The 24,485-nt window shown below is 40.4% G+C and overlaps 1 protein-coding gene across 3 annotated transcripts in view; it reads left to right on the plus strand.

The window, feature by feature from the left end:
• Nucleotides 1-24,485, plus strand: part of EPB41L2 (erythrocyte membrane protein band 4.1 like 2) — a 98,875-nt gene that overhangs the window by 34,961 nt on the left and 39,429 nt on the right. For all 3 annotated transcript variants that reach the window (XM_007456547.1, XM_007456545.1, XM_007456546.1), the window contains exons 3-7: nt 539-643; nt 11,789-11,831; nt 16,214-16,289; nt 19,997-20,215; nt 21,885-21,972. In XM_007456547.1, coding sequence (XP_007456609.1) covers nt 539-643; nt 11,789-11,831; nt 16,214-16,289; nt 19,997-20,215; nt 21,885-21,972 — 531 coding nt within the window. The remainder of the gene's footprint in view (nt 1-538; nt 644-11,788; nt 11,832-16,213; nt 16,290-19,996; nt 20,216-21,884; nt 21,973-24,485) is intronic.

Genomic DNA, 24,485 nt, shown 5'->3' on the forward strand with positions numbered 1-24,485 from the left:
CACACACACACACACACACACACACACACACACACACACACACACACACACACACACACACACACACACACACACACACCAAACCTAAGTGCTGATGGGATGAATTGTGTTAGGATACATTGAGGAATGGAGCTAAATGATTTTCCTGGGGAGAGTATACCTTGTAGACGTGACATGAGCCATCTTGAGGAACTGAGGGAGGCAGCTTGAACCTATTTTTGAACTATTTGAAAAACGAATAAGTGAACTCTTAGCATTTTACTTTTTTTAGTTTTTGAAATATTGACATGGAGTAACAGTCAAGCACAGAGGCTGATTGTGCTTCCGTTTTAGAATTCATGCTTTATGTGTGTGTTGGGGGAGTCTAAAGTGAAAAAGTTAGGAATCGCTTTTCGGTATTGTGATAAAAGAGGATTGGAATATAAACATTTCATATTAATTTATGCGAAATAATGTTATCTGATATGATGCCCTTGGTTTACAGTACTCACAGACTCATTAGTGCTTGAAAAGTAAAGATATTGTTCTTTTTCCTCAGAAACGTGCTAAGGGACAAGTGTTATTTGACAGAGTGTGTGAACATCTCAATCTCTTGGAGAAGGACTACTTTGGACTTGTGTTTTGGGAGAACCCTGAGCAGAAAGTAAGTGAAGTTATTTCAAGTTTGTTTATATCATCTTAGAAAAATACTGTGGGTAACCTGTGTAAAATTTAGCTTTCAAATAACTTATGTTTTTACTATGACATATTTTATGTTCATGGGAGAAATTTGGAAAGATTGAAAACTTGTGTTTTCACATATAACTTTTTGCTCTTGTGTGTTTGTATGCTTTTCTACTTATATCGTAAGCAGACAGAATGGAATATCTTACACTACGTTCGTTGTTAGAAACTGAAAGAACCGGTTTTAAAATTTTTGTGTTGAATTTTTAGCTCTTGAATTCCCCTGTATTCTAGGAATTCAGCTTGTCTGCAAAGCAGGGAAGGAGGCATATTGGAAGAAGTGTCAAGGGAAACCCATTTGTTCTTGTCTGGAGAGAGTGTTTGCCTTGATGAACAGATTAGTGGTTGTGTGGGGTGAAGGTGTTCCTTGCCCTGTGGTGTGAGTTAATGGGGGCAAAAAGAAAGGCAGGGCCCTGCCTGACTCAGATGGTCGATTTGACCAGCCAGGACCCTGTGGAGATCTGCCTGGCACCGGGAGTGTGTTGAGATTGTTTCTGCTCCAGGAATTTCCCAAGTTACTACTAAGCAGGATCATCAGAGTGCTCTAATGCTTGATGCTAATTCCAGGGACCTTCAGGGCTTCTCCGTTTCATAAACATATTAAAAAGAGAGAAATATTTACCAGTTCTGGCAATTAACCAGACTTTAACCTCTAGCCTTGTGTCTTAGTCAGTTTGGACTTTTGTAATAAAGTACCGTAGACTGAGTGGCTTATAAACAACAGACATGTGTTTCTCATAGCTGGGGAGCCTAAGAAGGTCAAAATCAAGGTGCCAGCCAATTCAGTGTCTGGTGAGGGCCCCTTTCCCGGCTCGTGGACAGGGCCTTCTCATGGTGTCCTCACATGGTGGGAGGAGGGTTACACCCTAAAGTGAAGCCCTTTTAAGTCTGTTAGATGGTGGCTGTGGGCAGACTCAATGTGATCGTTCTGTCTGAGGATGCACAGGGCGCTTGGTCACAGTGCACTTTACAGCGCCTAACATTCACATCACAGTCAGTTGGTAGATGGATATAGGCTGTAAATTTTATTTGCCTGCATGCCATCATTATTTGTATTTATACATCCTGGTAATGAAATATAGGGTACTAAGAGTGATAATTATATATAAATTAAATTTTCTCAACTTACTTAGTTTGAAATCTTTGATACCTAATTTGTGGTTTAATTCTACATTTAAACTAAAGACAATTAAATTGCATGCCTGCCTGCTGAATAGTGTGTGAGCATTCTCATTAGAACTCTGTTTAGAGTACTTTTCTTAGAAGTAATAACATATTAGACATTCGACTAAATAAACTGGGTGCTCTTTTTAGACTTTAAATTACAAGGTAGTCTTGATAGTGTTTCCAACCATGTGCCCTTCTGTTGGCCCTCAGAGCTGCAAAAGAGAAAGTGATGGAAATTTGGCTGTCATTACCAGCTTTTTCTGAGATTACATCTTGGTACATTCACAGGAGCATTTAATCTTTTTAAGAAAGGAAGACCATCTAATATGTTGTAGAATATGTAGAATAACATGTTCTGTTAGTAGAAATAGGATATGCTATATTAAGACATACGGTATTTCTGGAACAGTAGATTTGCGTGAGAAAGAGTGGCGCTTAGATAGAAGGATTCACTACTTTTTATTTTGCTGACTCTTACGTGTCTAATCTGTATCTTTCACCTGAATCTCAGACTCATATACTTCACTGCCTACTGGACACTCCACTCAGTTGTCTTAAAGCAAACGCGTCATCTTCCTCTTAAACTTCATTTGTTCCCTGAAGAGTGAGGAGAGGTTCCGTCTACTTTTTATACCTCTTTTCATTGCTTATCAGTCAACAAGTTCTGTCTTTTCTATCTGCTAACATCCCTCTTCTGGTTCTGTTTGTGCACAGTTCTTGCTTTGGTTTAGGCTCCTGTCATCTCTTGCTTTGACTATTTTATTAGCCTCCTAACTGGTCTAACTGTCCAGTCTCAGGCCTCTGTGATCATTCTTCACCTTGCTGCTAGATTGAACTCTCGAGAAGGCATATCCCATCTTGGCACTCATTGGCTTCAAACCATTTAATGGATACAGTCTAACCCTCTTAGTGTGAATTACAATCTTGGTCATGTGACTTGCGTCTACTTCTTTACCTCCATTTCTCAGTAACCTCTCACATACAGTCTGTATTGAACTCACTCCAAATTTCTCTCCTAAGGGGAGCTTTGCCAGTCCGTACTATATCTGCGTGAACATACTATCCCTTACATTTGGAATATCCTTCTCATTTTTTTGTTATCTGAATGTCTACTCTTCCTTAAGATCCAACTTAGGTATCCTACTCTGTGAGATTTTCCTTGACTGTTTTCCATCACCATCCCTCCTGCCCCCAACTCAAGGATTGAGTTGACAGTTCAGTCATGTAGACATTTAGCACAAACCTTATTTGTTTATCAGTCTTTCTCCCCATTGCTCTAGGAACTTCTTGAGGGTAGAGGCCTTACCTTTTATCTGTGTAACATCTGTATATCTGGACATTATCAAATATTTTTAAAATACTACCTGTGTACCATCTCACACCCATTAAGATGTCCGCTATAAAAGAACAAAACAGAAACCCCAGAAAATAACAGATGTTGCTGAGGATGTGAAAAATTTGGAATCCCTGTGCACTGGTGATGGGAAGGTAGTATGGTGCAGCTATTAGGAAAACAGTGTAGAGGTTACTCAAAAAAATATAAATAGAATTACCAAGTGATCTAGCAATCTTACTTCTGGGTATATATCCAAAAGAATTGAAAGCAGGATCTTGAAGAGACATTTGCACACCTGTGTTCGTTGCAGCATTACTCACAATAGCCAAGAGATAGAAGCAACCCAAATGTTTCTTGATGGATGAATTGGATAAACAAATTGTGGCATATACAAGGTGTGGTGATTGGAATGTTATTGAGCCTTAAAGAAGGAAATCTTGGGCTTCCCTGGTGGCGCGGTGGTTGAGAGTCCGCCTGCCGATGTAGTGGACACGGGTTCGTGCCCCGGACCGGGAAGATCCCACATGCCGCGGAGCGGCTGGGCCCGTGAGCCATGGCCGCTGAGCCTGCGCATCGGGAGCCTGTGCTCTGCAACGGGAGAGGCCACAACAGTGAGAGGCCCGCAAAAGAAGGAAATCTTGTTCATCCTATAACATGGAAGAACCTCGAGGATATTATGTTGAGTGAAGTTAGTCACAAAAAGACAAGTACTGTATGAGTCCCTTATATGAGGTATCCCTAGTCAAACCCATGGAAACAAAGTAAAATGGTGGTTGCCTGGGAGTGGGGGGAGGAGAAAATGGGAAGTTGTTGTTCAGTAGGTATAGAGTGTGTTTAGCAAGATGAAAAAGTTCTAGAATCTGTTGCACAACAATGTGATATAGTTATAGCGCTACTGAACTGTACACTAACAATTGGTTAAGAGGGTAAATTTTTATGTTACGTGTTTTTTACCACAGTTAAAAAAAAATACTACCTGTGTGCAAACCAGTGTACTTCTGCAGCTCTAGCAGTAAATAATTAAGACACAGACCCTGCCTTCATGGATGTCCCCACTTAGTCCTAGTTGAGAAGACAGAGTAAAAAAAACCTGAATTACACAGTTACTAAATTTTGATTACTGTTCTACAGGAAAGATTCAGGTTATTAACGGGGAAGACTTCTTAGAAGAGAATGATGCTTAAGGAGAGATCTGAAGTGTGAGTGGGCTTTGGGCGAAGGGACATGGGAAGCACACACACAGGGCCCTGGGCAGGAATAGCTGACCGCTTGCTAAATGGACAGACATCTGTTGTGGTTAATGCGGGGAGACTGGGTGTTGATAAGGGGTCAGATTATGTCGGGCTATCTAGGCTATATGTCTATATTTCAAGGCTTGGGAGATCTCCTTTATCCTAAGGAAAATGATTAGTCACTGATAGGCTGACACAGTGATGTAAGACAACCAGTCTTGTCTTTAAAAAGGTCTGAGAGAGGGAATATGAGCAGGTCTGCTCACCCAAAGCACAAAAGTAGCCTCACTTGAGGTTGTGGTAGTGAAAGTAGACGAGCCAATGATTTAGGAGAGATGTGATTGCTGTTGACCGTCCAGCTGAGATTGGAGATCATAGAACTGTGATGGCAGCAGAATACATTGTTGTGTGCTTCTCTAATTGCTCTCTGCACCCTGGGGATAACAGTGGAGAAATGGGGTATTAAAGGGGAGTTGGTTATGTTCGTGGTGGTTATGGTAAGAGGGCAAAAGATTGAGAAAACTGGAGATCCTGATGCACAGGTTATCAAGCTGATTATTCATAGGATCACAGGAACATAACTGAAGCTGAAATGGGCTGATAGGCTGGGAGAAAATGGCTGGGACCAAGGGATGAAAGTCCAAAGAAGTCGACAGGCAGGTACAGTGAGAATAATTGGCTAGAAGACTTAGGAGAGGAAATGATTGCATCTGAGAATGGAACAATGACATCTAATGAGGTGGAGAACTCTGTGTGGTGACACGACTGAGTGTTCACCTGTGAAAAGGGATGGCTGAGGTCAAGGAGAGGCTAAGGTCATTAGGGCAGAAACTCTTAAGATAAGGTTAAGTTTGGAGGGGTTCTCCATAAGGTTCTCATTGACAAAAAAGCTAATACTAAACAGGGAACTCATAATTCCTTATTTTACTCTGTAGTTTCTCTTACAAAATTCGAGATGAAAATGCTCACAAAATTAGGCGCACACTTTGTTATCTAGGCTTTAACTATAGAACAGTGGGAGAATAAACAGCGGGGTGTCCTTTCTGAAATACTCACTTTTCAGGAAATCAGTGCTCACATGTGATTGGCAATATATTTAATCATTCATATTTAATCTGATTTGCCTTTGTAACTTTTGTGTTGTATGTATTTTGTTTTATTCCTTCTTGCTTATGTAGACAAAATCCAGTCCTCAAGATGTCTGGGCTAAAGAACTCTTATTTTTCAAATATAGATTTGTATCGTGTCCTTTTTTTTTCCATAGAAAATTATTACTATTGCACCAACTCAGCTCATGCAATTTCAACAATAGGATACTATAGGAAATAGGAATTTAAACTGCTTTTTAAAATGCTGAATATTATCTGTATTTATGGACGTTTTCAGTCACTGATCATTTCAACATATTATAATGTAAAGCCATGGTTATTTGTATGAAAATTTTCCATGGAAAGGAATATGTCATCTTAGTGTAGTGCTGTGTCTCTCGTGGTTGGAAGCCTTCCACTTTACTCTTGAGTATGAAAACCTATCATTATTAGTGTTAGAACTTTTTAATGTCTGTAGAGAACTCATGTAAACTTTACTATGGAAAATTTCATTAGAAATATGTGAAATCAAGCAACCTGTTATTCTTTTATACACAGAATTCCCAGTCCATGTAGTTCTTGTATTCATGTCTAAATGGAACCATCATTAAGGATTTTGGACTATCTTTAAAGGGAAAACATTGTCTTGAATTTTTGACGTTAACAGAGTTTGGCATCTAGCCCAGGGATTTTAATGTCATTTTGCTTCAAGTCATATTGAAAGGGGAGCTTGTTTGAAGTGTAGTTGATATCCACAGCTAAGTTTATGAAAATTGATTAACGCATTTCTCTGATGGCCAGACCATTTCCTCCCCCAGAAACTAGAACTAAAAACTCTCGTATTAAACTGTTTGTCACATATAAACTATGCTTTAATAAAATTCTATATTCAATCCAGTTACACCTTATAATACCACAGACAGGTGTTGGAATCATGTTCTCCCAGATGCATAGTGAATGTTTCACTGTAACAGAGGGCCTGTAAGGTTTCTGCTAACACCAACGTGATGGCAGTGTTCTTAGACTTAATTTAGACAGTGGTATAATAAAGGGGATCTGCTTCAGTGCTATAAATTCTTTTTTTTTTTTTTGCGGTACACGGGCCTCTCACCCTTGTGGCCTCTCCCGTTGCGGAGCGCAGGCTCCGGATGCGCAGGCTCAGCGGCCATGGCTCACGGGCCCAGCCTCTCCGCGGCACGTGGGATCCTCCCGGACTGGGGCACAAACCCACGTCCCCTGCATCGGCAGGCGGACTCTCAACCACTGCGCCACCAGGGAAGCCCCAGTGCTATAAATTCTTAAAGGAAAATGCAGATTTTAGACAAAATTATTCTTTACTTTTAACATTTGGTAATAGGGTGTGTGTTGGATTAAGTTTAATTTCTCTCACCTGGCAAAATTGACAAGCACCAATTTTGAAGGCATGGCTAGGCATTTTAAAAACTTCTAACTCTGGGGTCTTAGCATCTACCCTGAAGGAGAATTAGGTGAGATAGATATTTTGGGGAGGGAGGGAATTAAAAGATAGATTTTGTGACTGTATCTTGAGTTGTTTTCTAAATCTAGTGTGGTCAGTGGCCCAAGACAGGCAGCTGGCTGCATGTTCAGACTGCTGATGAGATGCTGCTTGTTGATGGGCCTGAGTGCTCATGTTTGCCAGGTGAAAGTAGTTAGCACTTCTGTGGAATAAAAAGACTGTGGGTCTTGACATTATTTGATACAGCTGTTTAGTGTGATGGGTAAGAAGCAGTCACCTGCTCCGGCTTTCTGCAGGAGGCCGTCAACAATTAGAATATTTAACCAGTGAAGGCTGGAGGTCTTCCTGACAAGCCAGTTAAAGGACTTGAAAAATGTCTCTCTACATTTGACTTCCATTAAAGACAGGAATTTCTACACAAAAAGAAATCTCTGGTTCTACTACTCAAATGGTGGTGCAGGGCCCAGCAGCATTGTCACCACTCAGAAGCTTGTTAGCAGTGAGGAATTCCAGGTGCTCACTGGTGGCAGGAGTGTTCTGGTACTCATAGCCTCTTACGTGGGAGTGAGGCTCTTTGCAGTCAGCCTGGACATTTGGACCATAGTCTCTGAGGTTTTTTCTAACACCAACATCCTATGAATGTAAATATAGTGATTCATAATCAAACTTCTATATTTTCCTAGATGTTTCTGTTGTTGGAAGATAATTGAGAATCACCTTTATTTAACACTTTTTCTGAGAACCAGTATTAAAAATATTATAGGGAAATGCCAGAAGACTTGGTGTTAACCAGGACTTTTCCGCTCTCAGGTTTGCAGTGGGTAAGAGTGCAGAATTAAGGAGCTTCTCTAATTAAGTGACAGAAAGACTTAAGTGTGAAAAAAAAAATGTGTATAGCTATTTGCTGCTTAGTTAAAAATTTTTTCTCTAACCTTCCAAGGCAGGTTTTTGGTTTTAACTTTTTCTTTGTGCCTAGATTCCTTTTGACAGTCTAGTGAATTCTGTGGGCCGCTTCTCAGAACAGTGTTTGAAATGTATGATTATAAAAAACAGGCCTGTAAAGGAAGCCAATAAATGACATTCTCAACATATTAATTTAAAACATTGGGATAAATTCATCATCAATATCTAATCCCTACTGTGATTTCAAAAATACTGATTAGTAGAAATGATATTTTAAGATCTGCAACTACTCCAGTGTGCTGTGGAAATAGTTTTGATTCCTATGAGTGACAGAGCTAAAGGCACTGCTGACATTAGCCAGGTTGTTTTTGTTTTCCCCCCTACATTCATAATCAATAGTAATGCTAAATTTCAGCTAAAGGTTAATGAAGATAAAGAGGTGACATTTTTTTCCCCCCGGCTGATTCACAGACTCTTGATTTCATGTTCTAAGGTGATTTGATAACACTGACATTCTAGGACCACATTTTAATTTTAATTTACTTTTGTTGGAAGCCTGTGATAGGATTCTCTAAGGAGAAGGGGTCTGATTTTTAATCTCATCTGGCCCATGACTACAGTGAGCGTATTTTTTGAATCCAGAGTCTGATTTATTAACTTTTTGTGGGTAGAGGTAGTCACATAAATATTAACTTCCTTAATAGATATAATCTATCTCCTTTGGAAATAAAAAATTGTGTGAAGAAGAGATATATACTGAAAGGTGATAGAACAATTTAATTTTATCATTACCAAAAAACATCTACTATTAAAGGCACTAGATAAAGTCCATTGCATGTGTACTTACTCTTCAGGAAGCATTTGAATGAATGTTTGAAGAGAACAACCCCATGGGGTAGATGATATGATCTTCATCTGGAGGTTGAGGAAACCGAGGCTTAAAGAAGACAAGGAATGAGCCCAAGGTCACAGAGTCAGTGGAAAGCCAGAATTTGACTCCATGTAGTTCTGGTTCCAAAGTCTATGTACGTGGCAGCGAAATCTTTAAAAAATGGGAATGGTGCGCTATAAGCTGTCATGGTGTGTGTGAGTGTGTGCACTTACGTCATTCTGTAAGATGGCGTTTTTCCATCTTTTTGTGTCTGCTTGATCCACCCAGCACTCCTCAAGTGTCAGAACCAAGAAATTCATTTTTATTATTTATCTGTTAAAGAGCGTTTTATGTCTACTATTTACTTATAATTGATAATGCAGATAATAGACTGATATTTCTTTTAAAAGTCATGTTAAGGCATTTTTGTTTTTTTTACTTAGGAATTTATGACCCTAGGCAATAAAATTGTATCCCACTCATGATCTAAGTGCTCATTGGAGCTAATTATTCAAATAAAAATAAACCTAAGACAAATAATATAACCTGTGGTCTTTTAAATTGATCACAGCACGGGAAGGGAGGAGACAAGCAGTGGGCCACCAGCCAACAGGTATTAATTTAGTACTTACACTGGTTGCCTAGCACTGCCAAGTCCTGTGAAGGACGCAGGGAATAATGGTCTATCCTGGCCTTGCAAAGACCTCCTTACTCCTGGGTGGGAATGGAGTTCACAGTGTGGAAGTGGGTGTGGTTAGCAGATGGGTACCAAAGGGCAAACCAGGTCGGTGGATGCAATAAGTCCTCTCTGCTGCCGCTGTTTGATCATATCAGGTAAACTCTGCCCGCTCAGTTTTTGGTTGGGCTCTGAAATAAAGAGAATAAGCCGCTTTGGTCTTAATACTGTGCCTGGCAATGTTGTGGAAAGTGGCCCGAGAATGACAGCGAGTCTGAATGTGGTTGGCTGGTGCACAGAAACTTATTACTCATACTCCTGGGTCTGCAGAGCCTGATTGACTCTCTGCATGCTGTGCAGAAAGTGTCAGGTGACTTGTACGAGGCTTTGGTGCTTCGTGTGAGAATGGACAGTGCCGTGTGGCTGGGACACAGGGTTACTTCTTGGGGTTACAGAAGATGATGCTGCTTCCACCCTCTTCCTCCGAGAACAGAGATCTTTTTTTACTGTTCTGTGAGAGACATCTATACCAATTGTCACACAGTGAAACTGGGGATTTGGAAGGGGTGTGTGTCTAGGCCTTTAATAAGACCAGTAGTTTCCCCTCCCCTGTCTTCTTTCTTCTGTGCTTATGTTCTGAGGGATTTTTTCTCCTTTTCAGTTTGGCACGAGTTGTGTCTGATTCAGTTTTTCTTGCTGTGGTTGTTACGTCCTTGGACGAAATACCAAAACACTTTTGACTCTCCTTCCCTCTCCCCCAGCCACTCCCCTGTCTGGGCCAGAGGCTGAATGATGTGTTTTTCTCATTCTTGTGCCTCATGATAGCCCGCCATTTGGGAGCCAGCTGTTGCGTGGACAGCTGCTGCAGGGCCGGGAAGCTGAATGCCAGGCTCTCTTCTCGGGGGAGAATTAGAGCTTCTCCTTGACACAGCACTGGAGGTACCGTGAGAGGGTCCCATTGGCCCTTCACATCAGTGGGCCATGCAGCTGGGCCACCAGTGCTATGAAACTTAGACCAAGCTCTGGTAACTCTTTGTTGAGAGGGTTGAATATAACCAGTGTTAGAACAGAGCCATGCACACCTTGGATCCTTGCTGCCCTGAGTACAGGCCCTGAATGGTATAGTAAGACCCGTGGGCGTCTGTGCAGCTTTGCTTTCAAAGCATCCTGTTGTTACTGCTTCTTAATAGTGTGTAAGTTAATGTTCCGTTGTACCCATTCAACATACTGTTAAGATAGTAGGTTATAATTTTCTGTGTAGCAGTAAACATTTTGATTGTTTGCTTTATGTATCTGAATAAAATTCTCTTTAAACACAGATGTTATAATACATGATTTGGGATGCTTTTAGAATGAATGAAACTTATTCTAAAGCCAATTATTTGAGTCAGTTTAATATATCTCAAAAATGTAATTGTTCTATTAGTGAAGATAAAGTGAACTTTAATAATGACTTGTGGATAAGGTAGAGGTATTTAAAAAACCCATACATACAGCATATACATAAACACACACACACACATGCAAATTTATTTTATTGGATACATCTTTTGCCTGTAGCTTTAAAAAACAAATATGTAATGTCCTTAGAGGGTTTGAACCTAGTAGTTCAAATTTGGTCTTTTTTGCTTTAAGATATTGTAGTGGTTTCCTAGAATCTTTTTTAACTTTCTCAAAGAGTGGAAATAAAGGAAAAGTGAAAGGGAGTTCCTTATGATTGTGACTTTCAACTTGGAATGAAGTTTTAAAAGGATGTTTAAATCTTCCTGGACGGAAAATACTGGCTCCAATCTGACAGTACTCCGTGGCGTTGTACCGTTGCAGGCAGAAACAAAGTTTAAGGAGGAATTGGCTTTAGGAGTTGAGATAATTGTGTTTGATTGGGGTATGTGTACTTTTAACCAGTAGTTTCCAATTCACATTTTATCCATGAATAAGAGCCAATTATTGTCCTTGACTGAGCTCTCATTTCAGTGTCCACAGGGGCTGTTTGCTGGCAGTACTACCATAGAATAAAGACTAGATGTAGATGTAGATGTATTACGTCTAGTCATTTGGGTAGATGTTTGATTTCACATCCAAGAAAATGAGGCCCAAGAGACCCACCTTAAAGTGTTTTAATATTTATAACACACACACAAACACGCATTCAAAAACAAACCAGTACTGAGCCCAGTGGAATGCTAGTAGCTGTTTGCATAGGACTTTGTTAAAATGTTTACACTTAAATAAGTATGTGAACTGTAAACTGTTCCATTTTGGACTCTGGACTACTCCTTATGGGTTAATTAACCTTTTTTTTTCACCCCCTGCAGAACTGGCTAGATCCCGCAAAAGAAATGAAGAGACAGCTGCGAAGTGAGTATTAAATCATCATACTTTGAAGTTATCAAGTTAATCTTTACATCTGTGTTTTTCTATCTTTACTAAAATTCACAGGAATGTAAACTAGAATAAGATGGTGATAGAATGATCAGCTCTGTTTTGCATTCATATCATATAGGAAGTTGAGACTCAACAGTATTTCTGTAGAATCATGACTTTATCTTGGTCATGGCTTAGGGACTCCTGGTCAAGAGGTTGGAGACTCCGCTTCTTAAATAGTCCCTCACAGTGTCTACCACTGTGAAGCAACACCTGATCTTTATCTCTGGGGGAAAAGTATGAGAAGCTGCTTTTCTGTAACTCTCCCTTTTTATGTGAAATGTACCCAAGAGAGCCCTATTACTCTTGCTTTGTCTGCTTGATTTTGGCTGTGTGTCCAATTAGTTTAATTAGTAAGCATGCCTCTGCCTCCAGAGGCATATGGATACACTGTTTCTGGATGTCCTGGAGTGAGGATTTGAGGAGTGAAGGGCATGCAGAATGATCCTTCCAGTCCTCTGAGGTGTTTGCCTTCTCTCCTCCTTTGGCTACTTTTTGTGCTCTGAGTCTGGGTTTGTTCTTAGTTTTGTTTGTCCCTTTCTTCCATTTCCCCATTTGTCCTTAGTGTCGTCTCCCTAAGTGACTTATGTGTCCCACTCTATCTAACCAGCTTCAGTTCCCTCCTGTGACTGGTTTTGTGATACCTGCATCACGAATCATTATCACCTCAGAACAATCTCTGATAGGGGATCTGGCTACTTAAATTACTTCAGGGTCTGTGAATGACTTAAGCAGAAAAGGGAGGCAGCCACAAACAGCTGGACTGTTCAGACAAGAGAACAAAATTCATACCAGCCCTTTGGACGGTGGGCCCCAGAGCTGTCCAGGGAGAAGCCATTTCCCTGAGTGCCAGCCTGCAGGATGCTCTTTGCACTGTTGGTTTCATTTCCCTACTTATTTATTATTCCCAGCTTTATTATTCCCAACGTTAAAACACTGGAAACACATCTATGCTTTTCCCTTCGGTTCCTTTCTGTCTACCTTCCATCTCATTTTCAATTCTCCACATTTGTTTTCTTTCTTTCTCTCTCAAATTATTAATAATTCTGGGAGTGTTCCTATCATTTCTTTCCTTCTCTACTCTCCTTTTTTTTTTTTTTTTTTTTTCCACTGAGTGTACACCTTATTTTTCCTATTTCCTCTCCTTGTAGACTCATCTTTCTTTTCATTTTTAAAATATCTTTGATTAGAGTGACCTTCCTGATTTGCCCAGGACTGTGAGGGCCTGAGGGGTTTCTCAGGATGTGGGACTTTTAGTGCTAACTGGGGTGGTTGTTCACCCTATCTTTTGACTGTTATCCCTGGCTTTCCATCCTTCCCTCCCTCCCTCCCCCACCCCTCTGCCCTGCATTTATTATCTTGGTGTTTCATCCATTCATGTTTGCTTCATAATAGAAAAGGGGGAAAGTAAGGAAAAGGAGTAATTAGACAGAGATACATTATGCTTATACTATGGAAGAAACTGTACCAGAAAGCTTCGGAACTTTTTCTAGTCCCTTCTGCGGTGGTTAAAACTCTGCAAAGTGCGTGAATTCAAAAAGGTCTGGATGCTTGGTTCTTTCACTTTCTCTGAAACCCTACCTGCCAAGTGACCCAAACCATGGACGGAACAGGATAACCTCTGAAACATGATTGATGTTCCATTGAATTTGTTTCCTATAGTTTTGCTTTGGCTTTTGTTGGATTATGTTTGTGTGCTACTCACTTCAGAGTCATGGAGCTATCCTAACTTTTGGAAGGCAAGACTCTATCCTGCTGATTATGAATCACGGTCTTACGTTTTGATTATTTGTGAAGTTTTTTTTTTTAGAGTTATTTCAGGACTTTTGCCCTTGTGGTTTGGCAAGAGGAATAACAGTAACACAGGATTTGGCATTTTCAGACTATTGGAACTAGTTCCCTAAATGGAATCCTGTACCATCCTGATCATGAAAGTAGGCTGAGGAAATGAAGTTTTAGCTGTTGCATTTTACCTCTTTCTTTCTGCTTGTGTTAAAATGGATGAAAGAACTGTTTGTTCTATCTTAGCCCAACCTCTGCAGTGATTTATTGTCATTCAGTTAACAGCGGTAAACATTAATCTTTTTTGAGTTACTCTTGACAACTGACAGCCTATCAGTTTCTGTGTAAAAGTTGCCTAAAAATCTTTATTTTCTCAAATGTACACAAACAAGGCTATAGAGATATATAAGGCTATAGAGATATATAAGGCTATATATCTTAGGCTTGCCTGTATTAATATGTAAACAATTCATAGCTAGATAGACTGTTTATGTAGCTAGGTAAAAATGATAATACATAACTAAATAAAGAGCTTAGCATTATCGGTACAACTTTATCAACTTTAGAATTGGAAATAGAACCTGAAATATGTGTTCTATTAGAAACTTGTCCCTGTTGTCATATTGAGGTAAGCATGTGCTGGTGTTAATACCTCGGAAACAAATAAATAAAGATCCATTAAGAAATGATATGATAATCCTGTGGTGACTTTGCTTAATTATGGGTTAGTAATTACCTTGAAGAAGTACATATGCATCACAGCCAACCTGGTGCTACTGGCCAAGAAATGGCATGTCTCTTAATACTCAAGAAAGTTCTATATCTTTTTTATGATGTTTTAAATGTATAGAGGGAACTTAAATCTGTTTATTAAATTTGGCAGGTTTGTGTTATTAGTAGAATAATGATGTATTGAGCCAAAATCCAGCAAGAGTTCTGTGTAGTCACAGTAGCTATTCAATAACTCTTCATTGACTTCTGAGTAGGAGAGAAGTTAGCGTGTCTGCGGTGAGAAAAGAACAAAATGATCCATTGAGCAAGAGAATGGGATTCAAGAAATTTTTCTTCAAGTCCCTAAATGAAAGCAACTGTGAGGCCTTCAAATATGTGTGAAATGAAATAACACACACACACGTTTTTATGTTTTTATTTGGAGATACCATGAACTTTGAGTATAACTCTGAATTCAGACCATTGGAATTATTTTGATCCCTTTACGAAAATAATACCTGCCCTGTCCCCAGAGTTGAGTGTTTTTGTTTGTTGTTGTTGTTGTTTTGTTTTTAAAGCCATCCGAAGCATGATAAATCGAACATAAGTTAAATGGTAATGTATAAATAGCAGTGTTTTAACTTTCGTTAAGTCATTATGGCATGGTTGTTTACTGTATTCACTATATGAGTATTCTTAAGCCTACTTTATAAAACCTGGGAAATATTTTTATTGTCTTTAAGTATTGTTACGTTATATCACTCTCTCCCTTCCAGTAGCCCATTAATATATATATATTTTTTTTTTGCGGTACGCGGGCCTCTCACTGTTGTGGCCTCTCCCGTTGTGGAGCACAGGCTCCGGATGCGCAGGCTCAGAGGCCATGGCTCACGGGCCCAGCCGCTCTGCGGCACGTGGGATCTTCCCGGGCCGGGGTTCAAACCCGTGTCCCCTGCATCGGCAGGCGGACTCTCAATCACTGCGCCACCAGGGAAGCCCATCATTTCTTGAATAGTTACAGTGATCATTTGATCATTACTCCTCTTCCCCCAACAATATAGAAATCCTAATTTCTTTTTTTAAAAATAAATTTATTTTATTTATTTTAATTTTGGCTGTGTTGGGTCTTTGTTGCTGAGCGCGGGCTTTTCTCTAATTGCAGCGGGCAGGGGCTACTCTTCGTTGCGGTGCATGGGCTTCTCATTGCAGTGGCTTCTCTTGTTGCAGAGCATGGGCTCTAAGCACATGGGCTTCAGTAGTTGTGGCGCACGGGCTCAGTAGTTGTGGTGCACGGGCTCTAGAGCGCAGGCTCAGTAGTTGTGGCACATGGGCTTAGTTGCTTCGCGGCTTGTGGGATCTTCCCGGACCAGGGCTCAAACCCGTGTCCCCTGCATTGGCAGGCAGATTCTTAACCACGGCACCCCCAGGGAAGCCCTCTTTTTTTGTTGTTTTTAAAGTGTGGAGAATATTTGGCATCTAGAGATCCTGTGGTTAAAAAATCTTACCTCAGAACTATTACATGAAGTTTATATTAAAATGTTTGCATACTAGATCACCATATAAAACATTTGTTGACATACCAGTAAATGTTTATAAAAAAGTGAACCTATTATTCTTTGATGATGGGTTATTTACGGAATGGATTTTTACTTTATTTTTCACTTCATTTTTGTTTTGTAAATGATATTTAAATTAAAAAAATTCTGTAAATTGATTTATAGCAGGACTGATCTATACTATTTGAACATTGACCTTTAAGTTTTATTGTTATAAATGGTGATTGTGTTGGTTGCATAAATAATAATGATCTTTAATAATTACAGGCCTTCCTTGGCTGTTCAGCTTTAATGTGAAGTTTTATCCTCCTGATCCTTCTCAGTTGACTGAAGATATCACCAGGTACTTTACATTTATACTAAATGATTCTTTTTTTTTTTTTTTTTTTTTTTTTTTTGTGGTACGTGGACCTCTCACTGTTGTGGCCTCTCCTGTTGCAGAGCAGAGGCTCCGGACACACAGGCTCCGGACGCTCAGGCTCAGCGGCCATGGCTCACGGGCCCAGCCGCTCCGCGGCATGTGGGATCTTCCCGGACCAGGGCACGAACCCGTGTCCCCTGCATCGGCAGGCGGACTCTCAACCGCTGTGCCACCAGGGAAGCCCCTAAAAATGATTCTTTACTTACAGCTCTCATTTATTTCAGTGCCCTGTTGGGGAATGGTGGTAATTTTAGGATTAAAACCAAAACATTTTTTCTTAGGCTGAGTTTTAGAAATTTCCTTGGAAGTGGATATTCCAAAATAGTTTGAAATGTTTATAGTTTCAGAAATTTTATTCACTTTTCTTTAACTTCCCATTTATATTCAAGTAATGGAATGTTTTTTTAAGATTGCAGCAGGGACTTCCCTGGTGGTCCAGTGGTTAAGACTCCAAGCTCCCAATGCAGGGGGCCCGGGTTCTGTCCCTGGTCAGGGAACTAGATCCCGCATGCCGCAGCTAAGACCCGGCACAGCCAAATAAATAAGTAAATATTTTTAAAAAAATTGCAGCAACTTTGTTTCCTATGTTATACTTTCAAAAATCACTGGTATTTAATATTTCAGATTTTCATACTAAGATAGTTTTTATCGTGTAACCCATGTGTGCCTGTGTACCACTAATCTCAGCTTACAAACATTATATAAAGGTAGAAAAATGAAAAACTTTGTAAAAGTTAATTTTTGGAAGTCTCTTGAACTGTAATTTTTACATACACACACACACATCTGCTCCCCAGAATAAAAAACTAATAAGGTAGGCTTGCTTATGTAAGAGTCAGTAGCTATTTCATTTCCATCCGAGATTATCTGGACAATACAGACACATGCTTAAATTGCAAATAAAAGTTTCAGTTTAGGAGCAAGAGAGCATTTACTGATTTTGAGAGTGACTAAGTGTTTGAATGGGAACAAGGAACATTTAGAGTCCACGAGTACCTTGATATCTTAGCCCTATTTAAGCTGGGTATCAGAGATTGAAATTCTTAGCTCTGGTAAGAGTACGTCTGTAGAGTGATTTGTATATATTTTTAAAAGATTATTTACCTGGCCAAGGAAAACTGCATTCTGTTTATATACTTTTGGAAAATTAGAGGGTGTTAGCCAAAGACTCTGTTTTTGATTCCGGTGGTTCCTGTGTCCTTGACGTTTTCTGCTAGGCCAGTTTTGTCATCAGATGTGAAGTTGGGTAGATATTTAAGCAAGTGCATGATATCCATGTGAACTAGGAATAATGGAGATGTTTTTCCAAGATTGGATAAATGACAGGCCTTTCCCCCCCACCCCCTCCTTTACTGGTTATTGTTGAATAAGGATTTACTGATACTAATTAAGTTTTGATTGAATTAGCTTCAGCTAGTAAATAATAAATAGCAGCTTTTGTAACTACGCAGTGAGCTGCTTAAGAGCACGAAACTTGACAGGTTGCTGTACGTAGGATACGCACGTAGGCCTCACTGCGGGAGGGCCTTTGAACAGTGCACATAACTGGGGCTTTGTGACCCAGCGCCCTCTTTGTACATGCATTCCTCCTTGCAGTGATTCGTTTGGGGATGATAATCCTTTGTGATTGCAACTTTATAGCATCCGTAAAGTGCTTTGGTTTTCTTTTTAGAGGGACCTTGAACAGTCTCCCTGCGTGTTTGGGGAAGAATGAAATAGTAGTCTCGTGAGCTAACTAAAAGCCTGAGACCAGCCTGTGGCTTTGCAGCCTAAATATCACGATTGAAATCTTCACTATGACTTGAGTGAACATCTAGAAGGTGGGATAGGCTTTTGAGGAGGGCGAGAACACAGTTCAGAATTGTGTCTGAAGAATGATCTGTCCTGCTGTATGAAGGAGATGGACTTGGGAAACTCAGGAGGCTGTTGCAGCTTTTGTTTGAAGTTTTCGGGCCGTAGCCATAGGCTTTAAAACAAGAAAGGATCAATGTGAAAAGTAGATATACTAATATAAGGAGGAGAAACAAGATTTTAGTAATAGATGGACTCTTTGTGTTTAGGTCTTAACAGTGCTGTAAAATGTGGAGAACTAGTGATATGCTTGATTAGACCAAGAGAATTTGAGGATAACATGGAATCGTAGTTTAAAATTTAGTTTGCTAAAACAAAGCAGTGATGCTCATGTTGTTCCAGGGGTCAAGGAAACACATAATTCTCCTTGGAAAGAGAGCTACTGCAGTGCTTAAAAATACTCAGACTGTAGTGATAGTGAGATGAGTTTCATTCTTAGAAAATTCTGGAGCACTCGTCATGTGGCAAGTACTTTGCTAATAACTGTGGGCTTATGATGATGATAAACAGAATCCCTGCCCTGCCTGACAGGAGATTTGGGTGGTAATACAGGTGTAACTGGGGTATGGCTGATGCCGTGTTCTGGGACGTGCTCTCTGACCCAACAGCAAGAGCCCTGGACCACAGGCAGCGTGCCCCTTTGACCATGGCGGGGGTAGAGGCAAAAGGAGGGCGGAGCCATGACAACCCCGCCAGGCAAAAGCATCCACAGGAAGAAGCCACCAGCTAATAGGAATGGCAGTGTCTTCAAGAATGAGGGAGGGTGCTGCCATTTTCTTGGGAGGAGTCAGTGGTAACCTTAGCAAGTGGTTCAGTTCAAGACTAGAAATTAGGTTTTCAAATGTTAACAAAAGGAGTTGATGGGGGACCCCCCCCAACCCTCAAAAAATATAAGTAATGTGTTTTTGCATGTTATTTAGTAAAAGCCAGAATCTTTTATAACTGTGTAATAATCCACTTGGAACACTGAATGATTGTTATTATAACTAATAATAACATTATTATGATTATGGCTACTAGTTATCTATTGCCAGGTACCATGCAATGTCTTTTATTTATATTATCTAATTTTTTATCCTCATCTTTAAAGGGAAATAGAGTTCTTCCCATTTTACAGGTGGGAAGTTAGACTCAGGCAAGTAAATTAGCCTACTCAAGGTCACATGGTCATCTCTGCCAGGCTCTGAAGCCCATGATTTTTCTACTGTAAACTGAATTAGCTGCCTCTTTAGATAGGGTAAATGGGCAAGTAAGGGCTTCCAAGTAGAGACTGACTTATGATTGTTGTTAAAGGGTCTCAGGAAAAGAAATTAGTATGAAAAGCGTAGAGAGGATAAAGGGTGGGTGACCTTAACTTTTCATGTAAATCCTGAATGAGGAACTGTAGCTATTTGTTAAATTTTATTAGTCTTTATAACTTTTGAAGAGCATGCTAATCTTGATTACAGTTTTAAAGCCAAGGAGACCAAGTGATTAGAATTTCACCTGCAGTCACAAAACTCTTTTTTTGTAATAGTAAAAATCCACTGTTGCCTGAATAGCAATTCAGAATTTCCACTCTATTACTTTGCCCTCTAGATGCATTTTTTGTAAACAAGTCACAAGTTTAGGAGTCCATGGAGGAAGGTGGGCTTCTTATTACAAAACACTTCTCTTGTTCTGCATTTGAAGAGTGCCTATATTATATATTTGTTTCAGAGAAACATCCGAATCATATTTATGAGCGCTACAATCTTAATTAACTGTTCTCCCACCCTTTTGTCCCCTGTTCCTCACAGATACTTCTTGTGCCTTCAGCTCCGGGAGGACATTGCCTCAGGCCGCCTGCCCTGCTCGTTTGTGACGCATGCCCTCCTGGGATCGTACACACTGCAGGCTGAACTTGGGGACTATGACCCAGAAGAGCATGGCAGTCATGACCTCAGTGACTTCCAGTTTGCCCCTACGCAGACGAAGGAACTGGAAGAGAAAGTGGCAGAGCTGCATAAGACCCACAGGTCTGTAGACTTGCTTACTGGAGAGAGTGACCGTGGTGGGCTTAAATGGCTTCCCTTATAGCATTTGCTGGACATTTGAGCATAGTTGATGGGATTATTCAGTTTGCCCTTGTGGAGCTTCACCTAGTGCTAGTCAAGATAACTTGGAGTCATTGAGACAGCCTTCCATTGTCTTTATGACTGTAATATGAGGAACTGCGCTCATGAGACTAAATGTTTTCATTTATTAAAAAAATTTACTGGGCTTCCCTGGTGGCGCAGTGGTTGAGAGTCCGCCTGCCGATGTAGGGGACACGGGTTCGTGCCGCGGTCCGGGAAGATCCCACGTGCCGCGGAGCGGCTGGGCCCGTGAGCCATGGCCGCTGAGCCTGCGCGTCCGGAGCCTGTGCTCCGCAACGGGAGAGGCCGCAACAGTGAGAGGCCCGTGTACCACAAAAAAAAAAAAAAAAAAAAAAAAAAAAAAAAAAAAAAAAAAAAAAAAAAAAAAAAAAAAAAAAAAAAAAAAAAAAAAAAAAAATTTATACTTTTCCCTATGATATCTCCTGTGCCCTACTTCCAGTCCTCTCCCTTCATACACACACGTGCACACACATACACATACACACACCTGAAACAAACATACGCACGTACTTGTTTGGCATTGATTATACATTTCTTCTGCCTTTTAATTATTTTTATTACCATATTTGATAAGAAAGCCAGGGAGATAATGAGGCATCAGGATTTGAGTCAGAAATGTGAGTGGTAATGGGCGTTAAGGGTAGTAAATCTACAGGTGGTTTCTCTATCCACAGAAGATGACTTTTGGTTTAACTGAGGGTTATTAATTACTTAAATACCATGTCACACTTTGAGAACTTTTACATCTGTGAAAACAAATGGTTCTCTTAAGCATGAGCTTTTAAAACTCCCAGCTACGAAATTTTAACTTGTCCCATGTGGCAGAATTGAAGTTTTCAAAAATTTCGACTGAAATGATTTGAAAGGAACTTTCAGAGATTAGAGTTTTTTAAACAGACTACCTTCACTGACTTTTCTTTAAAAAAAAAAAAATGCAGTATTTGACTTTAAATATTGTCTTATTAACTTCGTTCCAAGTCTGTTCAGTAGACATGTATTATATATTTTGAAATTGAACTATCAGGTGCTGAAATGCCATGGGGAATATGAAAATTAATGGGATCCTGCTTTCTAGGAGCTTAAGACTTGTTTAGTTGGAACATGTCACGTGTAACATCAAGCCCAAGTACTTCTCATCTTTAGTATCGTCAGTCGTAATGAAATAAAATTAAGGAGAGAATTTATCTATTTCGGAAGGATGAAATGACTTTCTATTTTTTTATTCTTTTATTTTTAAAGTTAATTTATGTTGTACCCACTATTGCTGGGGCTTTTTCCGTAGTGGAAAAAAATGAAAGCAACTTTCTAAGGTAAAAAGGGTAAGTGTGGAGGGCCACATCCTTGCAGTGAGTAGATTCATATCGGAGGATCTTAAGAGAAAAATGCTGGAGGTTGAGAGTTGAGCCTTCTTCCCTGATTCCTCCTTGTCTGCACATTTAGCTGGGCTACTGCACCCCAAACTCTCCAAGCTCATGCACCCCTTTCTCTAGTTTGGTTACATTTGCTTTGCATCCACCAGTAAGATAATATTGTTTCTTTTCATTCTTAGGGGTTTATCTCCAGCACAAGCTGATTCTCAGTTCTTAGAAAATGCCAAGAGGCTTTCCATGTATGGAGTCGACCTGCATCATGCCAAGGTACTGTGCGTGGAACGGAAAGGGGGCCTCTTTCCGGCCTGTTGACTGAAGTTTTGCAAGGGCTCCAGTTGTAGACTAGCCTAGTTCACTTTTAGAAAAGGATCCTCACGCTCACCCAAGGGACTCTGTTTCTTTGGGGTTTCTGATTGGGGGGGGGGGTTTATGGTTGTGGGGAGGGATCATTGATTCTCCCTCTTATTCTTTCTTCTTTTCCCGGTCTTTTAAGTTGATACCCTTTCACATATACTTACGGTAAGACTCACCTTATCAGCCTTCTTTACCCCTCGTCCTACCTTTATTCTGTCCCAGCTTTTGCTCTTGCAAATGCTGCATCTGTCATAGCCTTGTCTCCCACCTGTGTCCTGGGAGAGGAGAGCAGCTCTTAGCCACCATGAAAGGGCGAGGCAGCATGGATATGACCACCTTCGGAAAAACTGCCGGTGAAGGAGCCCTAGAGTTAGTCTTGTCCCTACAGGTCTGTTGTACTTCTTGTAAGATAAACTATGCTGGCCCAGGCTCCAGGCAATTAGACCTTCTGTCCCATGTGAGCAGTGGGAAAAGAATGGAATCATGGAGGTAGCTGATAGGAGAGGCAGGGTTTGGTGAGGAAGATGCCAGGTAACAAACATCACCTACTTCATGATCCTAGTTTGGATGATCAGGCAGTAGGGAGAGTCGGGGCGGGAGCAGTAGGTGGGGAGTACAAGAGACAAGATGAAAGATGCACTTGGTTTTGGAAAATATGTCCAGAGTCGGCTCCACATGCAGAGGGAACCTATTGTTGCCTGCTTTTAAAGGACCTGTCAGTCCCTTGGTGAGAAATCCCTAGGAAAGCCTGTCACCCAAAGGTATCTTCCTTCCCTTGGCCTCAGATTACTAATCCTTGCTTCTGTGTTAATAGTACTCCATATTTGCAAAGCACCCCTTTTGCCTCTGTGCCTTCCTTTATTCTTTAAATATTTTTCCTTATTATAAAAGTAATACATCTTCATCCTAGAAAATAGAGGTGAACAGAAAAATATAAGACTGAAATGTCTTTATGCAGAAACAAGCACTGTTAGTATTTTGGTATTTTCTTGTTTTATTAAAAAAAAAAATCTCTGAGCAGTTGAACTCACATTTTAAAAATGGGATTATACCATGAGTATTATTTCATAAATTTTTTTTTTTTTAACTTGCTTGTTAGTAAATAGTCTTTGGCAGCAACATTTTTTAACTGCTAGGTGCTGTATACCCTTAATTTTTAAAAGTACTTTCACTTACACTATCTCATTTAAGGGTCGGATGTTTTTGTTTTTACAAAAACTACGTAAAACAGAATGCCTATGGCTTGTTACACTATCTGGCTTGTTGCCTCAAGCCACATAGTGTAAAGCAGTCCCATCTGTGTGGTGTCTGCTGATAAATCCTACTAGGAGGTAAAACAGATCTTCTCCACACTTGAGTGTCTTGTAGCTCATTTCTCTGTATGATGGGGACAGGCTGGGTCAGCAGGCAAACAGAAATAAGGGAGGGAGGACAGAGCAGATTTGGTATCAGAAAGACGCCCAGAGCCCATCTCTCCTCTGAACCCTGTTATTCTTGCCACACATGAATCTTACATCTGCTGCTTTTGTTGATCATTAGTGAGAAAGCAGTCCTTAGATGACAGTCCTGGAAGGTTTCGGGTTTCTTGTTTTTGAAGTTGTACGTTAGAAAAGTAAAAAAGTTGCTGGTTTTGTTATAAGTGTAATTTCAGTTCTTGCTGTGTGGTTAGGAGTAGATCACTTAAAAAAAATCAGAATAACACGCATTCATTCAACTTATCATGTGGTGGACTTAGATAATATCTGATGCGCAAGATAGTTGTAGCTCATGGGAAAAAAATATGTCGCAATGTAAGAGAACTTTTCATGTATTTAAAAGTTTTGTGCCTGTATACATTTCTCATTGCCTTGAGATCATATTTAAAAATTATTTTTTAATTAATATTTTACCATCAGAAGAGTCCTTAATGGCACACTTACGTTAAGACAAGGTGAGGGTGTTGAATAAAAGGGCTCTTGACAAAGGTAGAAGGAAACCACAAGAGTAGAATGATGCCCATGAGCTGGTAACAGCAGCTCTCCTAACCCCTCTGGGTGGGGGGGGGGGCGGGGGGGGGAGGGGCAGCCAGAGTCATGTATGGATGTTCCTGAACATTGGATTCGTGGGGGGGGGGGGGGGGGGGGGGGTGAGGCAAAGAGTAGTTGCCAGAACCCAGGGGAGGGATCTGTGTGGAGAGGGCTGTCTTGAGAGGAGCTGCGATTGTCCAGGATATAGCCACCGTGATGCAACCACACAAGGAAGGAATCTGGGTATTAAAAACCCTGACCTCCTTGCCCTCCTCCCTGTCTCTGATCTTCTTCAAGAACTTTCCATGGGCTGAAGTCAGTGGGAGCGGGATCCTGTTGATGTCCATATGGGGTAGCTTCCTAAGGCAGTGAGCAGGTGGAGAAGATGCCCCCCCCCCTTTTTTTTTTTTTTTTTTTTTT

The sequence above is a fragment of the Lipotes vexillifer genome, unplaced genomic scaffold (genome assembly GCF_000442215.2).
Source record: "Lipotes vexillifer unplaced genomic scaffold, Lipotes_vexillifer_v1.1 scaffold438, whole genome shotgun sequence".
NCBI lineage: Eukaryota > Metazoa > Chordata > Mammalia > Artiodactyla > Lipotidae > Lipotes > Lipotes vexillifer.